Below are 18,184 nucleotides of genomic sequence, written 5' to 3'. Positions count from 1 at the left end.
CAGAGGATGAGACACGGAGCGATCATGTGGGGACTAGTGCGTGTTTAAGTGTGATGTCTCGGAGGAGGACCGAGAGGTGGGTCTGGGTTTTGACTGACTGACGGGTGACACACAACGCAAAATAACTTTATATTGTGAATCATGTAAAAATACTTTCAGTAGCTTGAAATGTGACATTAGCGCAGCACATGAGACTGTGGCGGGACAGATTAGAGCGTTTGATGAAGTCTCTTTGCTTGGCCGGTGATAGATTCGTATCAAACTGTCATTATAGCCCGTCTGAGCGGTTCATGCCAGACTCAAATAAAACCCACCGCTGATGATGAATGTCATCAAAAGATGCTTTTTTTCTCAAGAGACGCAGGTGTCAAAGCTGTGTTGACAGGAAAGAGGCAGACTAGAAAACCGCAAAACGAACTGGGGCAGTGGGGGCGGGGCATCAAGGCCACAGTGGCCTCAGGGCAGATATGTTTTTTAAGGTCACGAGGCCAAAGTGCTAGGGCCCTGGCCCTCGTCAAATTCCTGCCCTGGACATATTGATTTTGATCATATATTAATAATGTAATTTACTATGTCTGCCATGGGCTCTGGTGCAGCATGCCACGCCCCCTCATCAGAGGAGATCTGCTGCACCTGCAGAACTCAGCTGGAGCTCATTCAGAGCTCATCAAGCTCCAGCATTTAAACCTCACCAGCCCAGCACCAGTTGCCAGATTGTTTTTGTACCATGCAGAACTTTTCAGCGATTTCTCTCGGTTTGATTTCCCGGTTCCAATCCCGTCTTTTCCTGGCTCTGTTTTCTCGTCTCTGCCCTGGTAAACCTGCCTGCCTTCTGGCCCCGACTCTGATTCCAGCCTATGTGTTTCCTGGTTGTATTTTCACTGTTCCTGTGTTGGTGTCTGCTGCTCCGGCTTCTCTGAAGAAGAGTTCGCCTTCCCTGCTATAGAGCTGAGACCCATCTCATTCTGGGTATTTGACTGTAGTGGAAACACGGCTATACATTTTGTAGAGAGGCTGTAGTCAGTGATCAGATCCCTCTCGCTCCTCCACAGTCCAGATATGGTCTGCTCCCCGTATCACAAACAAGATGGAGACCAGTGTAACGCTGAACTCAATTCTCCCAATGGGCCACAAACTAATGGGTGACGTCACGGTCACAACATCTATTAATTATACAGTCTTTTTTTTTTTAGTTTTTTTTTTTTTTTTATTCACAATAACAATTTACAATATATACATTATTCTTGCCAGGGGGTTACAGAAAGAAAAACGCACACAAAAACAGACAAACATCAATTCCAAAACAGAGATCCAAAATAAACACAGGGTAAGAATAGAGACTAAAACAGAACAAAAACAAAAATAACAAGATGTATAATTCATCAATCATTGTAGTATTTGTCCAAAACAAAGTCAGTTTTCAGAGGCTTCTTGCTCTTAAATCTCTTAAATGAAGTGTAGTAATGCTCCAGGTCATGTAGAAAGTGAACAAAACTGGGTTTGGAGTCAGCCCATTTCTTCTTATGTATGTGAAACTTCCCTAAAAACAGAAGTAGCTGTACAAAAAAAACATCAAGCCCTTTTCTCTCTGATTTTCTTCAAACAAATGTCTTTTTCCTTAAAGTGGATTGCTTGTCCAGTTTTCCTGCTGGCAAAGTTTAGCACATTCTTCCAGAATATTCAAGCATATACACAGTGGTAAAACATATGGCAAATGGTTTCCTCCTCTACACCACAGAAAACACAACTATACTCAATATCAAGCTTAAATCAGTCTAAGGTGTTTTTGCTGGATATATTTTATGCATTATTTTAAAGGAGACCTCTTCAAGTTGGTGGTTAGGATTTCACTTTATCCACACACACGCAAGCACACACAGACACACAGACACACAGTGTCTGACATCTGTTGATAAGATCTAAATGTATCTTATAAATCAATCGGCTACCTCGATCTTAATAACATCTGGAGGTTGAACTAGGGATTAATTATCATAATTAAAAATGAATATTAATTCCTATCTTGCCATCAAGTATGATAAAGACAGATGATATCAACCATCACTGCCAAGATAACTTTATATTAACTGATCAATCAAACAAACCATAATTAAGGCTTAGGTAAATTGATTTTATAATATGCAACTGTGCAAGAAGTTATTCTTGTCGTGATCCAAAGTTTCTCTTTAAACTATCATGTGCCTGCAGTCTGTGATGAAGTCTTGTGTCAGGAGTCTGAAATGTGTGGGTCCAAGGAGCCAACCAGTGATACTGAAAACAAAACCTGGGGCCGGATTCACAAAACTGTTCTTAAGATAAAACTTAAGAAAATTCTTAAGAAAAAAAATAGGATGTTCCTAAGAGTGTTCTTAAATGTTATTTATCATTTTTTTTCTTAAGAATTGTCGTATGGCTTATGAACTTAGTTTTCTCACTTAGGAAGTTCTTAGATTATTAACGTACGATCACTTGCATGGTTTCAGTAACTTGGCCTACTTAAATAATGTGTTCATAGTGATTAACTAGAAAATTTCCTCAGGGGAAATTGTGAAAGGGCCACGGCCGGTGTGTGCACACTATGATGAGATTCTTTAGAGATTTCAAAGAATTAATACTCGTAATGTTATGATACTATATTATAAACAAGGAGCACACCTACAACAAGCATTCCTTTTCAAGTATTTATTTATACAGCAACCTATGCCCTTTAACCTCAAAATGTGTGTGTAACGAAAAAATAAAAAAGTTATGTGTGCGTGTTTGAAGCATGTGTATCTGGAGGAGTGTGGCGCTTACGCGCAACTGTGTGTGTGTGTGTGTGTGTGTATGTGTAATTAAAATCACATAATGTTACGTGTGTGTGTGTGTGAAGCATGTGTATCTGGAGGAGTGTGCGCGCTTATCCGCGCATGTGTGTTTGTGTGCGTTTTTTGACAATTTTTTCTCTCCCTCTACACTCTGGCGATGATGTCACACACTGACACGAACATTCCATGCAATACACACCCATTATAACCTCAGAATTTCTCCAAAAATGATCATGGTCATTGAACAGGGATTGATAAAAAACTATATGACCTATCGAAACGTGGATTAATACACCGATACACAAGACTTGTGTCTACTGTTTAAAGTTTAAATGGAGTCTCTAGGTGAAATCATGCCGGAGAAGTAGACGTTTCAAAATCTCAATTGTTCTTTTTCTTTGGCCGTCCCATTCACTTCAATGCAAAATTTTGGGCAGTTTTTCGCGACGTAAGTAACTCTTTGAGTCGCAGGACTAGCGGGATGAAATTGCGTCCGGAAGAGGAAGAAGAAAAAATCCACAGTATAACAATAGTGCTCGGGGCGATTGGCAACAGGAATGGGGTCTTGACCAAGCTTTTATGGAGTGGTGGATGATCTGACGGAGAGCAGGTTTTCCTCATCTGCAGGAGTGGGAAAAGCAACACACACATGCCTGCAGGAAGAGAACAGAAAAGGGAGGGGGGAAGGACAGGCAGAAGCTAAAAACAAAACAAAGTCCAAACCAGAGCCGACTGTACAACTGTAGCTGTCACATATGAACTATTACTATTAACCCTTTGATGCACAGCATGGGTCTAAAGTGACCCGACTGAGTTTTTATATTCTATATCTTTGCAATAAATTAATTTCATCATTCAATATTCCAGGTTTTCCTCAATTAGTTTGTTTTTGATCATCATACATCCTAATTTTTTGTTTTCATTTCTGAATTTTTGAATAAAAAACCCTTTTTTGTATCACTACGTTTGTAATGCACAACATGGGTCAAAAATTGCATTATGGGGGTATTGTATGTATAATTTTAAGGAAAATGAATTCAATCAATTTTGGAATAAGGCTGTAACATAACATGTGGAAAAAGTGAAGCACTGTGAATACCTTCCAGATACACTGTAAATATATTAAATATATGACTACTGCTAAAGTAACTATTTGAAACAACTCATTATTATTATAGTATTAGGTCATTTAATTTTAAATCAAATGTGGATGAATGGGTCATTTTTGACCCATGTGTGTGTAAAATTGATGTAATAATACAAAAACTATTTTTCTTCATAAAGTATGAAAGGAAAAATGGATATAATGATCGGTATTAAAAAAAAAAGATTTAAAGAATACTTGGACTATTCAATCATAAAATAAACTGATTTAAAAAGATAAAGCAAAGAAACACAGCAGCAGCATTAATTAACATGCAAAATGAATGAGGGTCATTTTTAACCCATGTTGTGCATTAAAAGGGATGCCCATATGTTGTGCATCAAAGGGTTAAGGTTTGAGCAGAGCTGTGCTGAGTCATGCCAGAGATGGACCTCCTCCTGAGTAGGGCCAAAACATGTCAGGCCTCACCTCAAAGCAGACTGCAGTGTCCTGACTCCATGTGTCCTCAGGGGCATGTCCATAGACTGTGTACAAGAAGAACATATATTTTTGCCACTGTAACATCACCCAGTGGTTTGTCGAATGCAATTTTAAATCAAATCAACTTTATTCATAGAGCCCTTTGAAACAGCATTAGCTGATACAAAGCGCTGTACATGGCAGGACAGACCAGACAATGAAAACAGAAAACAAGTAAAAACGACCAAAACAAAGCGAGCCTCATGCTGGGTAAAAACCAGTAAATAAAAGTGGGTTTTAAAATGAATCTTAATTTTAAAAACCACAAAGAACAAATAAAACAGAGCAAAGGCTCATGTTGAGATAAAAGCCAGTGGATAAAAATTGATTTTAAGATTTCTTCAGTGATGAGGCCTGCCTAATCTGCAAAGGTAAAATGTTCCAAAAGCCTTAAATTTGGCATTTTTGGGGGGACTTGGCCACTACATTTAGATTTTTTGGAGGCAGATAATTCCACTTAACAGCCTTGTTTGGAAGGTTCTTGAGTCCTATGGTGTAGTATTTGCCACAATACTAAGGTAGCACACCTTGCCACACATACAGGGTTAAAAGACAGGAGAAGTCAGTAGTAGGAGTCGAATCCACAGGCTTTATTCCGCCAAGCACCAACATAGGACAGAAAAATAACACAATTCATGCTGTTAGATCCTGAGTAAACCCTGGTACAGGAGGCACTGGACCAGCTCTCTCTTTAAAGGTCCAACTGAAGACATCTGTGTCCAAGAGTTTTTCAGGGGTTTCAAAGGTTGTAGTATAGTAGGAGATGCCATTTGGGTAGGTATAATAGGTTCCCATATACCCAATTGGCATTTTTTGCAGGTCCCTAAAGGCGTCTAGTTAATAAGCTTGCTTGGTTTCAGGTTACAACACAGCTATCCTTTATTATCGGACATCAGAATACACTGACTAGGTACAGTGGCAATTGACAATTTCAAGGCTGCTGAAAAAAAGGTGGTCCCGAGTCCATTGCAGCCCTTGTTCTCTCTGCCTTTTCTGTCTGTCCATTTAATTTGAATGTTCCAGCCCATACCCAACGCATGGGCACGTTTTCCCGGGAACGAGCACGCTGCTAAGTCTACTTTTTAACCTTAAAAGGATACAACCTATACTTGTTTATATTCAAAATCCACATCCTCTACTATCTGACAAATCCCAGATCCTATATTTCATTATTGTGGTTTAAACCAGTTGTTTCAGTTCTGTTCTGAACAAAAGGTCAGACTGTAGCTTCTTTAGTAAAACAGAACATTTACATTAAGAGTAACATAAAATATACAACTTGTAACATAAAATATACTACAGCCGTATACATTTTTACAATTGAAGAATACAAATTGCTTTGGGCCTACACCAATGATAAATTAAAAAATTATATATAAATTAAATAAATAATAAATAAAATAATATGTAAATTAAATTTAAAATATAAAGAAATAAACGTTTCATTTTGCCACAGGAAGCCACTGAGGACAGCCTGAAGAGCCAAGTGGTTCCGGAGCCGCAGGTTGCCGACCCCTGAATTAAGACGTGAAAAAGACACACTCCAAGTCCCACAATTCTTGGCGGGACAGAGGAGCCGCGCGGAGCTGGGAGTGGTTGTTGGCCCGTCACGTGACACATCCGGCTTCTCCCTGGGAGCAGAGTGTTTGATGTGAAAACACAAAACAATCTCCTGAGGCAACAGAAAACACTGAAGCTTTACCGGGACACACTGTCAGACAGACGCAGCACCACGGTACGTTCACGGACTCGTCAAGCTGTCCGTGATAACAGACGGTCGATAGGAGCAGAGCTGCTGTGTTGTAACTGTGTGCGGAGCAAAGGTCTCCGTAAAGCTGATAAAGTGAACGTTACAGGACCAGACGGCTCTCAGCGTCCACCGTCCTCACTGAGACTTCTCTGGGTAAGTTACTAAAACGCTTATGTCACTACTTTTTTTTTTTCCGCGGTTCTTGCAAAAAGTCGTTATATTGACGTAATGTTGAGTTGATGGCGCAGTGAACTCTGAAAGGTTTGGTGGCTTTTAAAGTCTAATTTCTTAGTCAGGAGATAAAAGTTGCGTACAGTGTGAGCTTGTGAACGTAACCACTCTAATGTTTTTTTATTCAAAGTGTGGAGTCAGAAGAGTTAAAAGTGAATGTATTAAACAACATGGTAGCCTAAGTATTAGTTCTCATGCTGAAATAATTAGTTGATTAATCCATTGCTCAATTAGCACACAACCCCACTCCTCCAACATGGACTGCCTCTTCATTACCAATTTAGCTTGTGGATGACATTTTAAATAGGGCTGGGCGATATATCGATATAAAAGATATATTGATATGGTCTAATTCTGTATCACATTTAAAAACATATCTCATACATCGATATAGTTCATTTTCCCCCCCTTTCTTTCTATATAAATGCTGCCCTTACTAGGGTTTGTCATATTTAGTTCTTTTGTAATGTTTGATATTATTTTCTCTTATAAATATATTTATTTCAGAAACAGATTGGCCTATTTTATTTCATAGCCTATTTTTATTTTAAATATTTTTTTAATCTAAATGTGCACTTTATGGAGCTTTGATTTTTTTTTAAAAAAGGTACTCCTGTTATACAGTATTTATGTTCACTTAAATAAAAAGTTTCAATAAAACTACTTGTGACATGTCATATTTGGCTTTGACTGAACATGTGCTCTCACTTTGCGATAAAAATATCAGAATATATATCGATATTGAGCCTTAATATATAAGGATATGACTTTTGGTCCATATCGCCCAGCCCTAATTTTAAATAATAGCCATACACATTAAATATGTCCCAAACAGTTGATGCTGAAACTGAACTGTTTCAAACTGTTTGGAGCCATGTAGCCCAACTCTGCTATTACACTGCTAATGTAATTACCACTTAAAGTTTTTACCTCAGTTCACCCTGCTCTCCCATTATGTTTCTTTCTACTGTGTCCGCTTTCTTTCTTTTCTAGATCCATCATGAATTTCTTCCTGGAAACAATCCAAGTTCTCCTTCTGTCCATCTGGTACAATGTGGAATCTTTCATCCACCTCTTTGTGCCCATGAGGAAGAAGAACATATCTGGTGAGGTGGTGCTGATCACAGGGGCAGGTAGCGGGATCGGACGCCTCATGGCTCAGGAGTTTGCAGCTCTTGACACTGTGCTCGTGTTGTGGGATATTAACCAGGATGGGATGAAAGAAACCGCTCGTCTGGCTAAACAGAGTGGAGCCAGCAGAGTCCACTTCTACCTGTGTGACTGCAGCGACAAGAACGAGGTGTACAGAGTGGCTGACCAGGTAAGCCTCCTTAAAACCTGATAAAACCACCACACTTCCACCTCCGTCTTTTCACTAGGTACCATGCTTGGCTTGCTGTACTCAACCAGCTGTGCAGTGTTGGCCTCCTTAGTTTATTGCTGATCTTTGTTGATTTTTTGGCCTTCATTTGGTACCAGATACAGTATCGGTGTATGATGTCAGATCTGATGGGGCAAGACACACAACAAGACACGCAATCAGACAGGCTTCTATTGAGATTACAGTCTGAACAGCACTTGATTTTGAGCCAGATACTGTTGGGACTGTTGGGCCTCATTCACTCAATATCTCTTCCTAAACTGCTAAATTGTTCCTACCTGTTTTCTTAGAATGGAGCCCAATTAGCATATCCAGTCCCCATAAAACATCGTGAGACTGCAGTATCTCATGAAAATCCACCGGGACTGTCCGCAGCACGTATTTGGTCCGTCCTCCACAAGGCGTCAACACCCACCAGAAGTGTTTTAAAAAGTGGATCGTCTTTCGTGCGCCACAGTGTTTAACTTTTGTACGACGGTGTTTAACTTTTGTCCGACAGTGTTCACTTGCCGATTTGATAGTTTTCGTCGACATTTGCTATAGGCTTCGCAGTTAAATGTCCTTGGTGTTTTTTGTGTGATTTAACTTGTGTTTATTGTTGTTTCATGCATTTTATGCTGTAGCCTGTGTACTTCTGTTTACTGCCTAAATTAGTTATAAGCTACGTGAATGAAAGCTTTGTGTCTGTGTTTTAGTTAACAAAAGCATTTAGCCGTAATGTTGATCTAGCGGTGTGTAAAATGACATGGAGTCTGCTCATTGTGTTTTATTTTGAAAAACGACCGGATTCGCTCTGCAATTTCAGTCTGACTTCCTGTCAGAACGATCTGCTCTCCATCCAGCTTGACGCATGTCACTTGCGTCAAGTGTAATGCACGCGTGGCCGAGCGTCGAGATGCTTCCTCACGCTATGCGGATGGCCCCGCTGGATTTTAGGGGTAACGCTGAGCCCAGAACAAACGAAATAACGAAAATAAAAATTGAAAAAAGAAATGAACTGAAATAAAAATAAAAACGAGAGTTTTTAAAAAAACGATAACTAACTGAAATGCTATTGTGTGGTTACAAAACTAACTAAATTTATAGTGAAAATGTCTTTTGTTTTTGTCTTTGTCAACTTTTTTCCATCCATCTGGCTTTATGACTTAATAAACTTATTGGGGCTGATATGGATCAGACAGGAAATAAATTAAAACAACATTTACTGTGACTTTTTTGAATCTCGCACCCAATAAATATTCCATTACAAAAAAACTAAAACGAACACTAAAACTAAGCATGTTCCAAAAAATAAAAACAAATTAAAACTAGGAAACTCACTCTTAAAACAAATTGAATTTGACTAACTGAATTTGAAAACAAAAAAACTAAAACTAATGAAAAATCCAAAACTATTATAACCCTTCACCTGTTATCTCACAACAGCAGCCTTTGCCACAGCTGTTTACTCACTATTCAGTTCTGTTAGCCACATTAGCTTAGCAGTTGGCAGTGGCTTTTCTCTCCCTCTCTTGCTCTCGCCTGACTCGGTACACCTAAGCTGCCTTTTTTGATAATGGTAAATGTCAAGTCAATTTTATTTATTTATTTGTAAAAAAGTTTTGTCATGTGGCTCTGCACCATGGAAAGTCTATTATTAACATTGGATTGGCTTTGGCTCAGTTGGTAGAGCAGTCGCCAACTGAATGGAAGGCCGGTGGTTCGTTCCCCATGGCAGCCTACATGTTGAAGCCTGTCTACATGCCTACATGGTCAAGATACTGAACCAAATTCATTCCACCGTTCATCGGTGTGTGAGTGAATCCCAAAGCGACTAGAAAAGCACTTTAGTTAGCCAATCAGCTTTCAGACTGGCTATCCCTGCCCTGAGGCAGGGGAGGGAGAGTTGTTGTGTAAACTGATGCGTTATTGAATAAACATGGGCAGGGTATGTCATGAATAAATTCAGCTGAGCAGGAGAGCCACCAACAATCAGGTTGGTTATCACAACAAACCTGTGTTAATGGCAGCTTCAAATGGCATCTTTATTATCATTCTTTTTTAAAAAGGCATTCAATAAGAATAACTCCAATAATAAATAAGACAAACGGCTATTAAACAGATTCCTCAGCACACAACGTGCCACTACCTGACAAGCTGACAGTAGAGGGCTAACAGAATCCTGTGCTCAGCATCTTCCAACATAATCTCTGCAAGAGATTAGTGTAAAATACCTTGTGAGTGTCAAGCTGCCACCTCGTCTCCCACTGATGTTTAGTAGTAACAGACAACTGGTAGGTTTTACGCCCTGGGGTCAAGAGAGATGCTCATTTTAGCGTCAGGCTAGAAGTCAGGAGTCATGGAGTCTTCAGTAAAACCTATACCAACCTGTGAAAACTGTGTAAAGTATACAAAGCTAACAGAAAAAAATACACACTAGATCTTTATTTGCAAAGAGCAGTGTAAAAAACATTCAGGGACCAGCTTCTTTACAGCTGCCTGTCATTTTGATCAGTTACGTAACGTTGAACTTCAGAGGCAGGTCACTGGTCTTGTCTGTTTTCCGCTTAAAATGTTCAACAGGCCAAGTCACGTAATCTTTCTAACATAATCTGGTGGTTCCTGTATCAAAGGCAGTACTCAGGTCAAGTACAATCAGCTTAGATAAGATATTGCATTATATGTCCCTCAACAGGGAATTTCCAATGTTACAGTACCAAGTGGATAGTAAAAATAGAAGAAGCATGAATAAAATAACAATTAATAGTAACAAAGCAATATAAATCAGACGAAATACAACAAATTTAACAATAAATAAATAAAAATAACTGAGTGAAATATTTCACAGTATCACATCAACCTGAGAAGGTACTGATATTGCACAGTTTGTGTACATTGAAGTGATATAAGGTTATTGTGGGCTTTGGTGTGTGTGGTTTACTGGGAGCAGCTGCTCCGGACAGGAAGCAGCAGACCACTTCATAAAAGATGGATGGTGCCATTAGAGTGGCATTAAAGTTGTTCAGGATGCCCCCTGCAGCCCAGAAGACATTAGTCTACTGAGTAGATGGAATCTGCTCTGACCTTTCATAATAATTGCAGTTGTGTTGTGTGTCTATTTCAGTTTATTGTTCAGGTGAACACCAGGAATTTATTTCTGCTTGACAATTTGAAATTTGAAATTGTTTTTAAGTTGCTGGGTGTTAAACTATCTTTCCTTTCTTTAAAATAGATTTTATTGAGCATTTTCAAAATGATTTCAAATCATGAATTCCTGACAATTTTCACATAAATATGGGTAAATATGTGTGTTGCTAATAGGGCTGCAACTAACGATTATTTTAATAATCAATTAATCTGTTGATTATTTTGTAGATTAATCGATGAATCAGATAAACAAAAAAATACAAAGAAAGCATTAATTTCCAACCCTTTATTCCAAAAACAGAACTGGCTGCTGTGATCTGATCCCTAGTCTGCTTGATAGAAGAAGAAAGTCACAGCCGCTCTTAAGACATTTCATGTATGATGTAAACAAGCTCATTTTGGAACAGTGACTCAATATTCTCACAAATTTGCATATTTGGGAACTCTGTCTGCCCTTGGGACATTTTTTTACCAAAGGGTATTACATCATACATGACAGCCATTTTTTCTTTTCTTCATGCAGGTGAAGCGAGAGGTGGGCGACGTCAGCATTCTGGTGAACAATGCTGGCATCGTAACAGGAAAGAAGTTTATGGATGCTCCAGATTCCCTGATCGAGAAGACGCTGGAGGTCAACACTATGGCTCACTTCTGGGTCAGTGAGACACAGTTAGAAAACCCTACACAGCTTCACTTTGATTCAAAGGACTTCTTCTGGAGGCTATTTCTTGACTGAATAATTTATTATCCTGGGCTCCAGTTCCCATTTAGCATCTCTTTATCTCTTTGTAAGAATGTTGTTTATGTGCTCCACCACAATGATTATGGACACCATATATTTAGGGCCCGATTGAAATTGCTCCGTTTATAATTATAGCGGCAAATTAATCACATTTTTGAGGGCTTTATCATATTCCAAAACTCACCAAACTTGGGACAAAATTAAATCTCGTCGAAAATGTATGTATTTCATTGGTTTCAGAAATCGGCGCGGCAAAATGACCTACTAGCGCTCCTTAGAATTGAGCCCCTAAAACAGGTTTGTCGTAGAGACATGAAATTTGGTACATACATGTATAATGGGAAGACGCACCAAAAAGTCTCTAGAAGCCATATCCAAAAACGAACAGGAAGTCGGCCATCTTGGATCGAAAATGCCATTTTAGACGTTTAGACATTTTAAACTTCTGCTACAGATTTAATCCGATAGATCACAAGGCCTTTGACATCAAAATGTATTAAAAGCTTTGCAGACACACGATGTGGGCGTGGAATGGTGGCAAAATCTGGCGTTTTTTCATAAAACACAAGACTGTATAACTTGACCACGTATTGTCCAATCTGCCTCAAACTTGTCATGCATGATGATGGTCCATCACTGAACAGTTCTACATAACAATATTCCATAAATTCCCATCCCTTTTGATTAGCCACGCCCCCTTTTCTCAACTACTGAACAGTTTGTCATAGAGACTTGCACTTGACTTTTAATTGACGGTAACTTACATGACTACGGTTCTTTACTAAGGTCACGTGATGATTATTAAGCAAACTTCCTCTGCTCCGAAAGAACATGAGATGCAGTTGAAAGCACGAGAAAAACTTAAGTTAAATTTTGATTTGATAATCAAGTGATATGCACTGTATTTAATTGGTGATGTCCTCCATACTGCCTAATCAAATCCATGTTTGTTTCTATATTTTGTGTCATGTTTGTGTTTTCTGTCTCTGTGTAGACATACAAGGCATTCCTTCCCGCCATGATTGCCAACAACCATGGCCATCTTGTCAGCATTGCTAGTTCCGCTGGACTCATCGGAGTCAATGGATTGGCAGGTGTGTTTTCTCCTCCTTAACATATGTGTCCCTTCTGTTACACCGTCTGTTTTTGTTAAAAGAAAAATTAGAAAGTCTGAAGAAAGTTGGCAGTCTGGTGATCAGTCAGTATTTATTTAGGCTATATCATTTATCATTAAAACATAATTTTAAACATGTTTTGCTTTGTCACCATTAAAATCAAAACACGGCAGAGTTTTATCAGCTCCAGGCATCGATACAATAGTCTTAGATCAATTCTCAGACGTGTGGACTTCACGCTGACTCTAATTTGCGTACACGAGCTGAGAGCAGACTGAGATCTGATCGTACCCTCCGCTCACGTCCACATTGATAAATGCCGAGCCTTGAGTAGAAATGATCGTACACCCAGTTTATGCTCACTTTCAGTCGTACGCTTGTTTGATAAATGAGGGCCTTTGTCTTTCATGCCATTCAAATAAATGTGTTGATTTAGTTTTATCTGTAAGTTGAATGCTTTCATACTTGTTACCATTTTTATGAGCATTGCATTTAGTCTCCATTGTTGGCAGCGCAGCGGTGCCGTGGTTAGCACTGTCTCCTCATGGCAGCACGGTTCTCTGCCACAGTCCAAAGACGTGCAGTTGACTCTCAAAGTGATTGTTAAGGTGAAGGCATTCTTTGATCATGTATGTGAACAGATATTTCCTCTGGCCTTGTCCCGAAGCTTACAACCGTCGTCCATGTTTTATGATCTACAGTCGAGGCTTTATCTCCAAGACTGTTGTAGTGCTTTGTGAAAACGAAGGTTATAATAGTTTTGGATTTTTCATTAGTTTTAGTTTTAATTTCGTTGTTAATTTTTGTTTTCAAATTCAGTTTTAGTTCGTTTTTAAAGTGAGTTTGCTAGTTTTAGTTTCATATTTATTAGTTTTAGATTTTTTGTAATGTCTATGTGGCTATGTGTGGGGTGCGAGATTCAAAGAGGTCATAATAATAATTTTGCCTTTATTTCCTTTGGTTTATCCATCTCAGCCCCAGCAAGGTGATTAACTCTTACAGTTCCAGGTGTTTTGAATTTTGGTTAGAGTGTAGACATCCCAGTCTCAGTAAACATTTACCATGTGTTCCTGTATGTTCACTAACAGAATCCTCTTTCTAATAGAAACACTGGATTATGTATGAAAACGAAAGACATTTTCACTATAATTTTAGTTAGCTTTAATTACTTTTGTAACCACACAATACAGTTTCAGTTAGTTATCATTTTTTTTAACTTTCGTTTTTATTTTTATTTCAGTTAAAGAAAATGTTTTTACAATTCTAGTTTTCGTTATTTCGTTTGCACCAAGGTTATAGTTAACGAAAACAAACACAGTCTTAAGAAGCAGGGAGTGTAGCATCTGTAGCTAAAGTCTCTATTACTATAGTTTGTTGTCAAAGTGAAAGAGTAACTGAATCATTATCTTATCTTTGTTAAAGTACTACACACCCTGAACTCTGTTCTAATCTCACTGTGATAGCTGAGTGTGTGTGTGTCTAAACTCCAGAGCTGTTGTAGCCTCAGGTCCAAGGCTTTGATCATGGGTAAAACGTTATTCACCTGTTTCTAAATTATTCATGTATGAAAACAGAAAGTAATGGAACGCCAGTAATTAAGGTCAGTTCATTCTGAACAAGGAGAGAGTCAGGTTATGTCATGAAGTGAATGTTGACACGCTACATTATGAATATGTAATTTGGGCCATAGCAAATCTAAGGACGTCACAAAAAATGATCGTCACACCACTTCATTGTCAAATGTTCTCCTACCTCATGTTGGCGGTGTTTAAAGACCTTTGTTTATCAGTACACTTCTACTGTGGGAAGTGCTCAGGGGCTACAACGACACAAATAAATCCTAAAGCTGGACAAACAAGAACCTTTTCTGTTTAGAACCAGCAGTTCTGAGTACAGCACGTAAAGCTGGAAACTTCAAATGGACCTCAAACTTTTCAAATGTAATATTTAAAAATTGTATTGCCCCAAAGATGATTATACAACACTGAGTTGTCTCTTTGACTAGAAACGTGCTATACTGGTGCAGTACATTAACCATTTACTAGGAAGACAAGATGATATTTTCATTACCAAAGAATATGACAATTTAGTACATCGTCACACTCACGACCGAGTCACACTCTCACCTTATGAGATGATATTCTTACCGTATCAGTGATGGAACCCTGCCTGAGTAGGATTATGTAACAGATGTAGCCATGACACAAGATAATTACTGGAGTCTGTCCTGTCTTCTTTCTTTAAATTAAACAGGACAAACTATCTTATCTTTTTTAAAGGTATTTTAGCTATATGAGGGAATGTATGTTTGTTATGTCTGTCCATACGCTGTTTGTGACACTGTGATTTCCTGTAAAGGATTATTAAAGGATCTATCTATCTATCTGAGAAGATGCAGTGTACCCCAGTGAGTACCCCTGCATGGAACGTTATTTTATATATATATATATATATATATATATATATATATATATATATATTATATTCTCTCGAACGTCCACCCTACAGGGGTTAAGGCAAGAGATGTTTTAGCACGACACATCATCCAGGAGAATATGTGTACCATGTATTACATGAATGCAAAACTTCTCTGAACTCACCTTAATGTCAGACCACTTTTTCATGACTTTGGGCTTCTGGCTGGTGATACCTTGCCACTCTGTTCGCATGTATTGCTGATTCCAGAGCTGAGACCACCAAAATTTTTCCTTTTTCCCTCCCTCCACCTAAGAGATTAGCAAGTCGATCTCACATGTAGTGAGATTCTTCCTTTTTCCTGGCAGCAGGTTGATTGTCCATTGGTCTTTTAAAGTCAGTGAACAAGCCGGTGTATTTTATGTCATTTACATTTTATTTGCATAATCACTTGTCGGGGAGGAGCCAGGGCGTGGGTGGTGGCTCCTACAGGTGCACTCAAATTCACTTTGTTTGGGATGTATCAAGGAAAGGTGCCAGAACCTGACAGGAGCACAGTTTGATACATGTAGAAGTACATTTTGCATAGGTTTGCCATCTTTTAATATGAAAGCTACAGTCTAGAAGGCCTAGAAGAAGGCGTATGTCACTTTTTAAGCCAACTTGAGGATTTATAAAACAACACATTTGATAGTAGAATGTGCTTACCCACGCTCTGTAACTGGAGAAATAAGAAACGCCAACTCTAAAAGGCAGAAGAGACTCTTTGAATTTAACACAATTGTGTAAATTACATTGAGATATTACCTCTGATAATTTATACATATATTTAACAATATAATTCGGAATCATATTTCATTGGAGGTATAATTTAAAATAGCTGGGGAATTCCGTTTTCTGAAAGAAAAAAATAAATCCTCAGTAACCAAGTACTTGCCTTTCATTTCATACAGTCACCTGTACGAGTACTAGGTTGTCCTTAGATGTCCAGTCAGAGTTATATATAATATATAGTATTCTATAGTACACTGGCTGTCTCCATATGCAGGCTTGCTCTAACGTGCAGTGAGGATGAAGGGTTACTGCATGAAGTCATTTAGTGCTGCATGCGAGTGTGCGGGCATGTCACAGACATGGACAAGTGATGAAGCTGATGTTATGCAGGTCCTCTGGGCTATTCAGACACAGAAAGAATAATTCTCCATAATCTCCACAGGCTGGCCGAATATGTGAGATGTGTGGATGTGGAAAACAGAGCTTTGGTAAAACGCTGGTCGCAGCCTGGTCAAACACTGTCCGGGTGGGGCTGTGTGCTAATTGACTCATAAAGACAGCTTTGTGTCACCTTTACCTTTCTCTGCAGTCACTCTTTATAGAGCAGCTGTTGTCATCAACCCTATTAAAGACTTGGATAAAATATTTTCCTCTTGTTCTGATATTTCATTATGGACAGAGATCTTTGTGAAAACACTAGTGTGGAATAGGGCTAAACAATTAATCACATTTGCATTATATCGCGATATGATAAAACACGATTTTCTAACCGCAAAGGCCGCGATTATACTCCGGTCATGTGACATGCTAGCGGGAGCAGAGCAGTGGGACAATAGATGGTGGTATTCAACTCAAAAGCGATCTGCCATTAAACCAAGAGAAGAAGAACAAGAGCAGCACAGGCTGCTTAAATGAAGAAGAAGCAACAAATTGACATTCTGCTGCTGTGACGATGGCCTCGGTAAAAAAACAAAAAGTCCTGTACCACCCGGCAGGGATCCCTGACTGAAATGTTTGAAAGTCTAACTCCATATGAAGGTGATTCGACAGACAGCCCGCCCACCTGACCTAGTGTGGATGCATAGGTCTTTCAGATTTTGATGATGTCTATTTCTTAAGTTATTTCCCATATAGTCAGGTGTCTGTCCTGATTAGAAAAGATTATTGAATTACTTACATGTTCACTGAAATCTGAAGGTATTTAGGAAAGCTCTGGGTTTTAGAGATATAACCACCATCAAGGTCCATTTGTATATGATAGAAAATAACAATTATCCAAAGAAATAAGTTGCCATAACCTGTCCTGTTGGAGTGTATCCTGACTAAATGACAACTAATGGCCTAAACTGACCTCTGGACTTCTAAGAAGTGATTATCCTTTTCACATTGTTTTTCCCTTCTCCCTGCAGATTACTGTGGCAGTAAGTTTGCAGCAGTAGGTTTTGCAGAGTCTGTGGGTCTGGAGCTCCTGGCAACTGGGAAAGATGGCATCAAGACCACCATTGTTTGCCCGTACTTCATTAACACTGGAATGTTCGATGGATGTCAAACTAAGTAGGTCTCTTTACATGATGTTTACCTTTCACTGCTTTTTTATATCTACAGGCATGCAAATTGTGCACGTTTTTAAAAATGATTGATGCCCAATGCAAAGGAATTCCTTTCAATGGGCTTTTTATTGATGACAAAGCATGTATAAGACAATCACTGTACAGGGAGAACATTTTTTATTTTTTTCTACAACATCCACCCATGACACAACACAAACAACTGCCCAAACATCCAAACACAGACACACATATACAGCCACTGACAAAATTTTTTAAATATTAGATTAAAAAAAAGGAAGGGGGGTTACTCAGAAATGTTTGTTAAGGGTTTCTCATAAAATATGCAAAGGAATTCCTAAAAACTGTGGAATCATGTTTGGGTCTTGTTGTATTTTGGAGGTGGGATGCCAACCACTTGACCACTTGCATGCCTGGCTGAAGTTCTGTGTTTCAGAGGGTGTAGCAGGCTCAATAACACAACATTAAAGATGGTATCATTTGAAACTGGAAGACTTTAGGAATCCACTGGTAACAACCGAGGTTATTATAGTTAACGAAAAATAACCCTAACCCTAACTAAAATTATAGTGAAAATGTGGTAAGTTTTCGTCTGTCAATTTTTTTCATACCGAAGTTTTCACACCTTTTTGGTTGATATGAAATCTATTT

General features: G+C 38.8%; 1 protein-coding gene across 2 annotated transcripts in view; it reads left to right on the top strand.

Annotated features, from left to right (window-relative positions):
* The first annotated feature begins 6,068 nt into the window (after nt 1–6,068).
* Nucleotides 6,069–18,184, top strand: part of LOC131980646 (epidermal retinol dehydrogenase 2-like) — a 44,977-nt gene continuing 32,861 nt past the window's right edge. The window contains exons 1-5 of one of the 2 annotated variants that reach the window (XM_059344924.1): nt 6,069–6,334; nt 7,406–7,733; nt 11,443–11,574; nt 12,656–12,755; nt 17,375–17,519. In XM_059344924.1, coding sequence (XP_059200907.1) covers nt 7,413–7,733; nt 11,443–11,574; nt 12,656–12,755; nt 17,375–17,519 — 698 coding nt within the window. In that variant the 5' untranslated portion in view covers nt 6,069–6,334; nt 7,406–7,412. The remainder of the gene's footprint in view (nt 6,335–7,405; nt 7,734–11,442; nt 11,575–12,655; nt 12,756–17,374; nt 17,520–18,184) is intronic. The other variant, XM_059344925.1, reaches the window with a different exon arrangement.

The sequence above is a fragment of the Centropristis striata genome, chromosome 11 (assembly GCF_030273125.1).
Source record: "Centropristis striata isolate RG_2023a ecotype Rhode Island chromosome 11, C.striata_1.0, whole genome shotgun sequence".
Taxonomy (NCBI): Eukaryota; Metazoa; Chordata; class Actinopteri; order Perciformes; family Serranidae; genus Centropristis; species Centropristis striata.
Note: the sequence above shows the minus strand (reverse complement) of the source record. Positions and strands in the feature narration are given on the sequence as shown.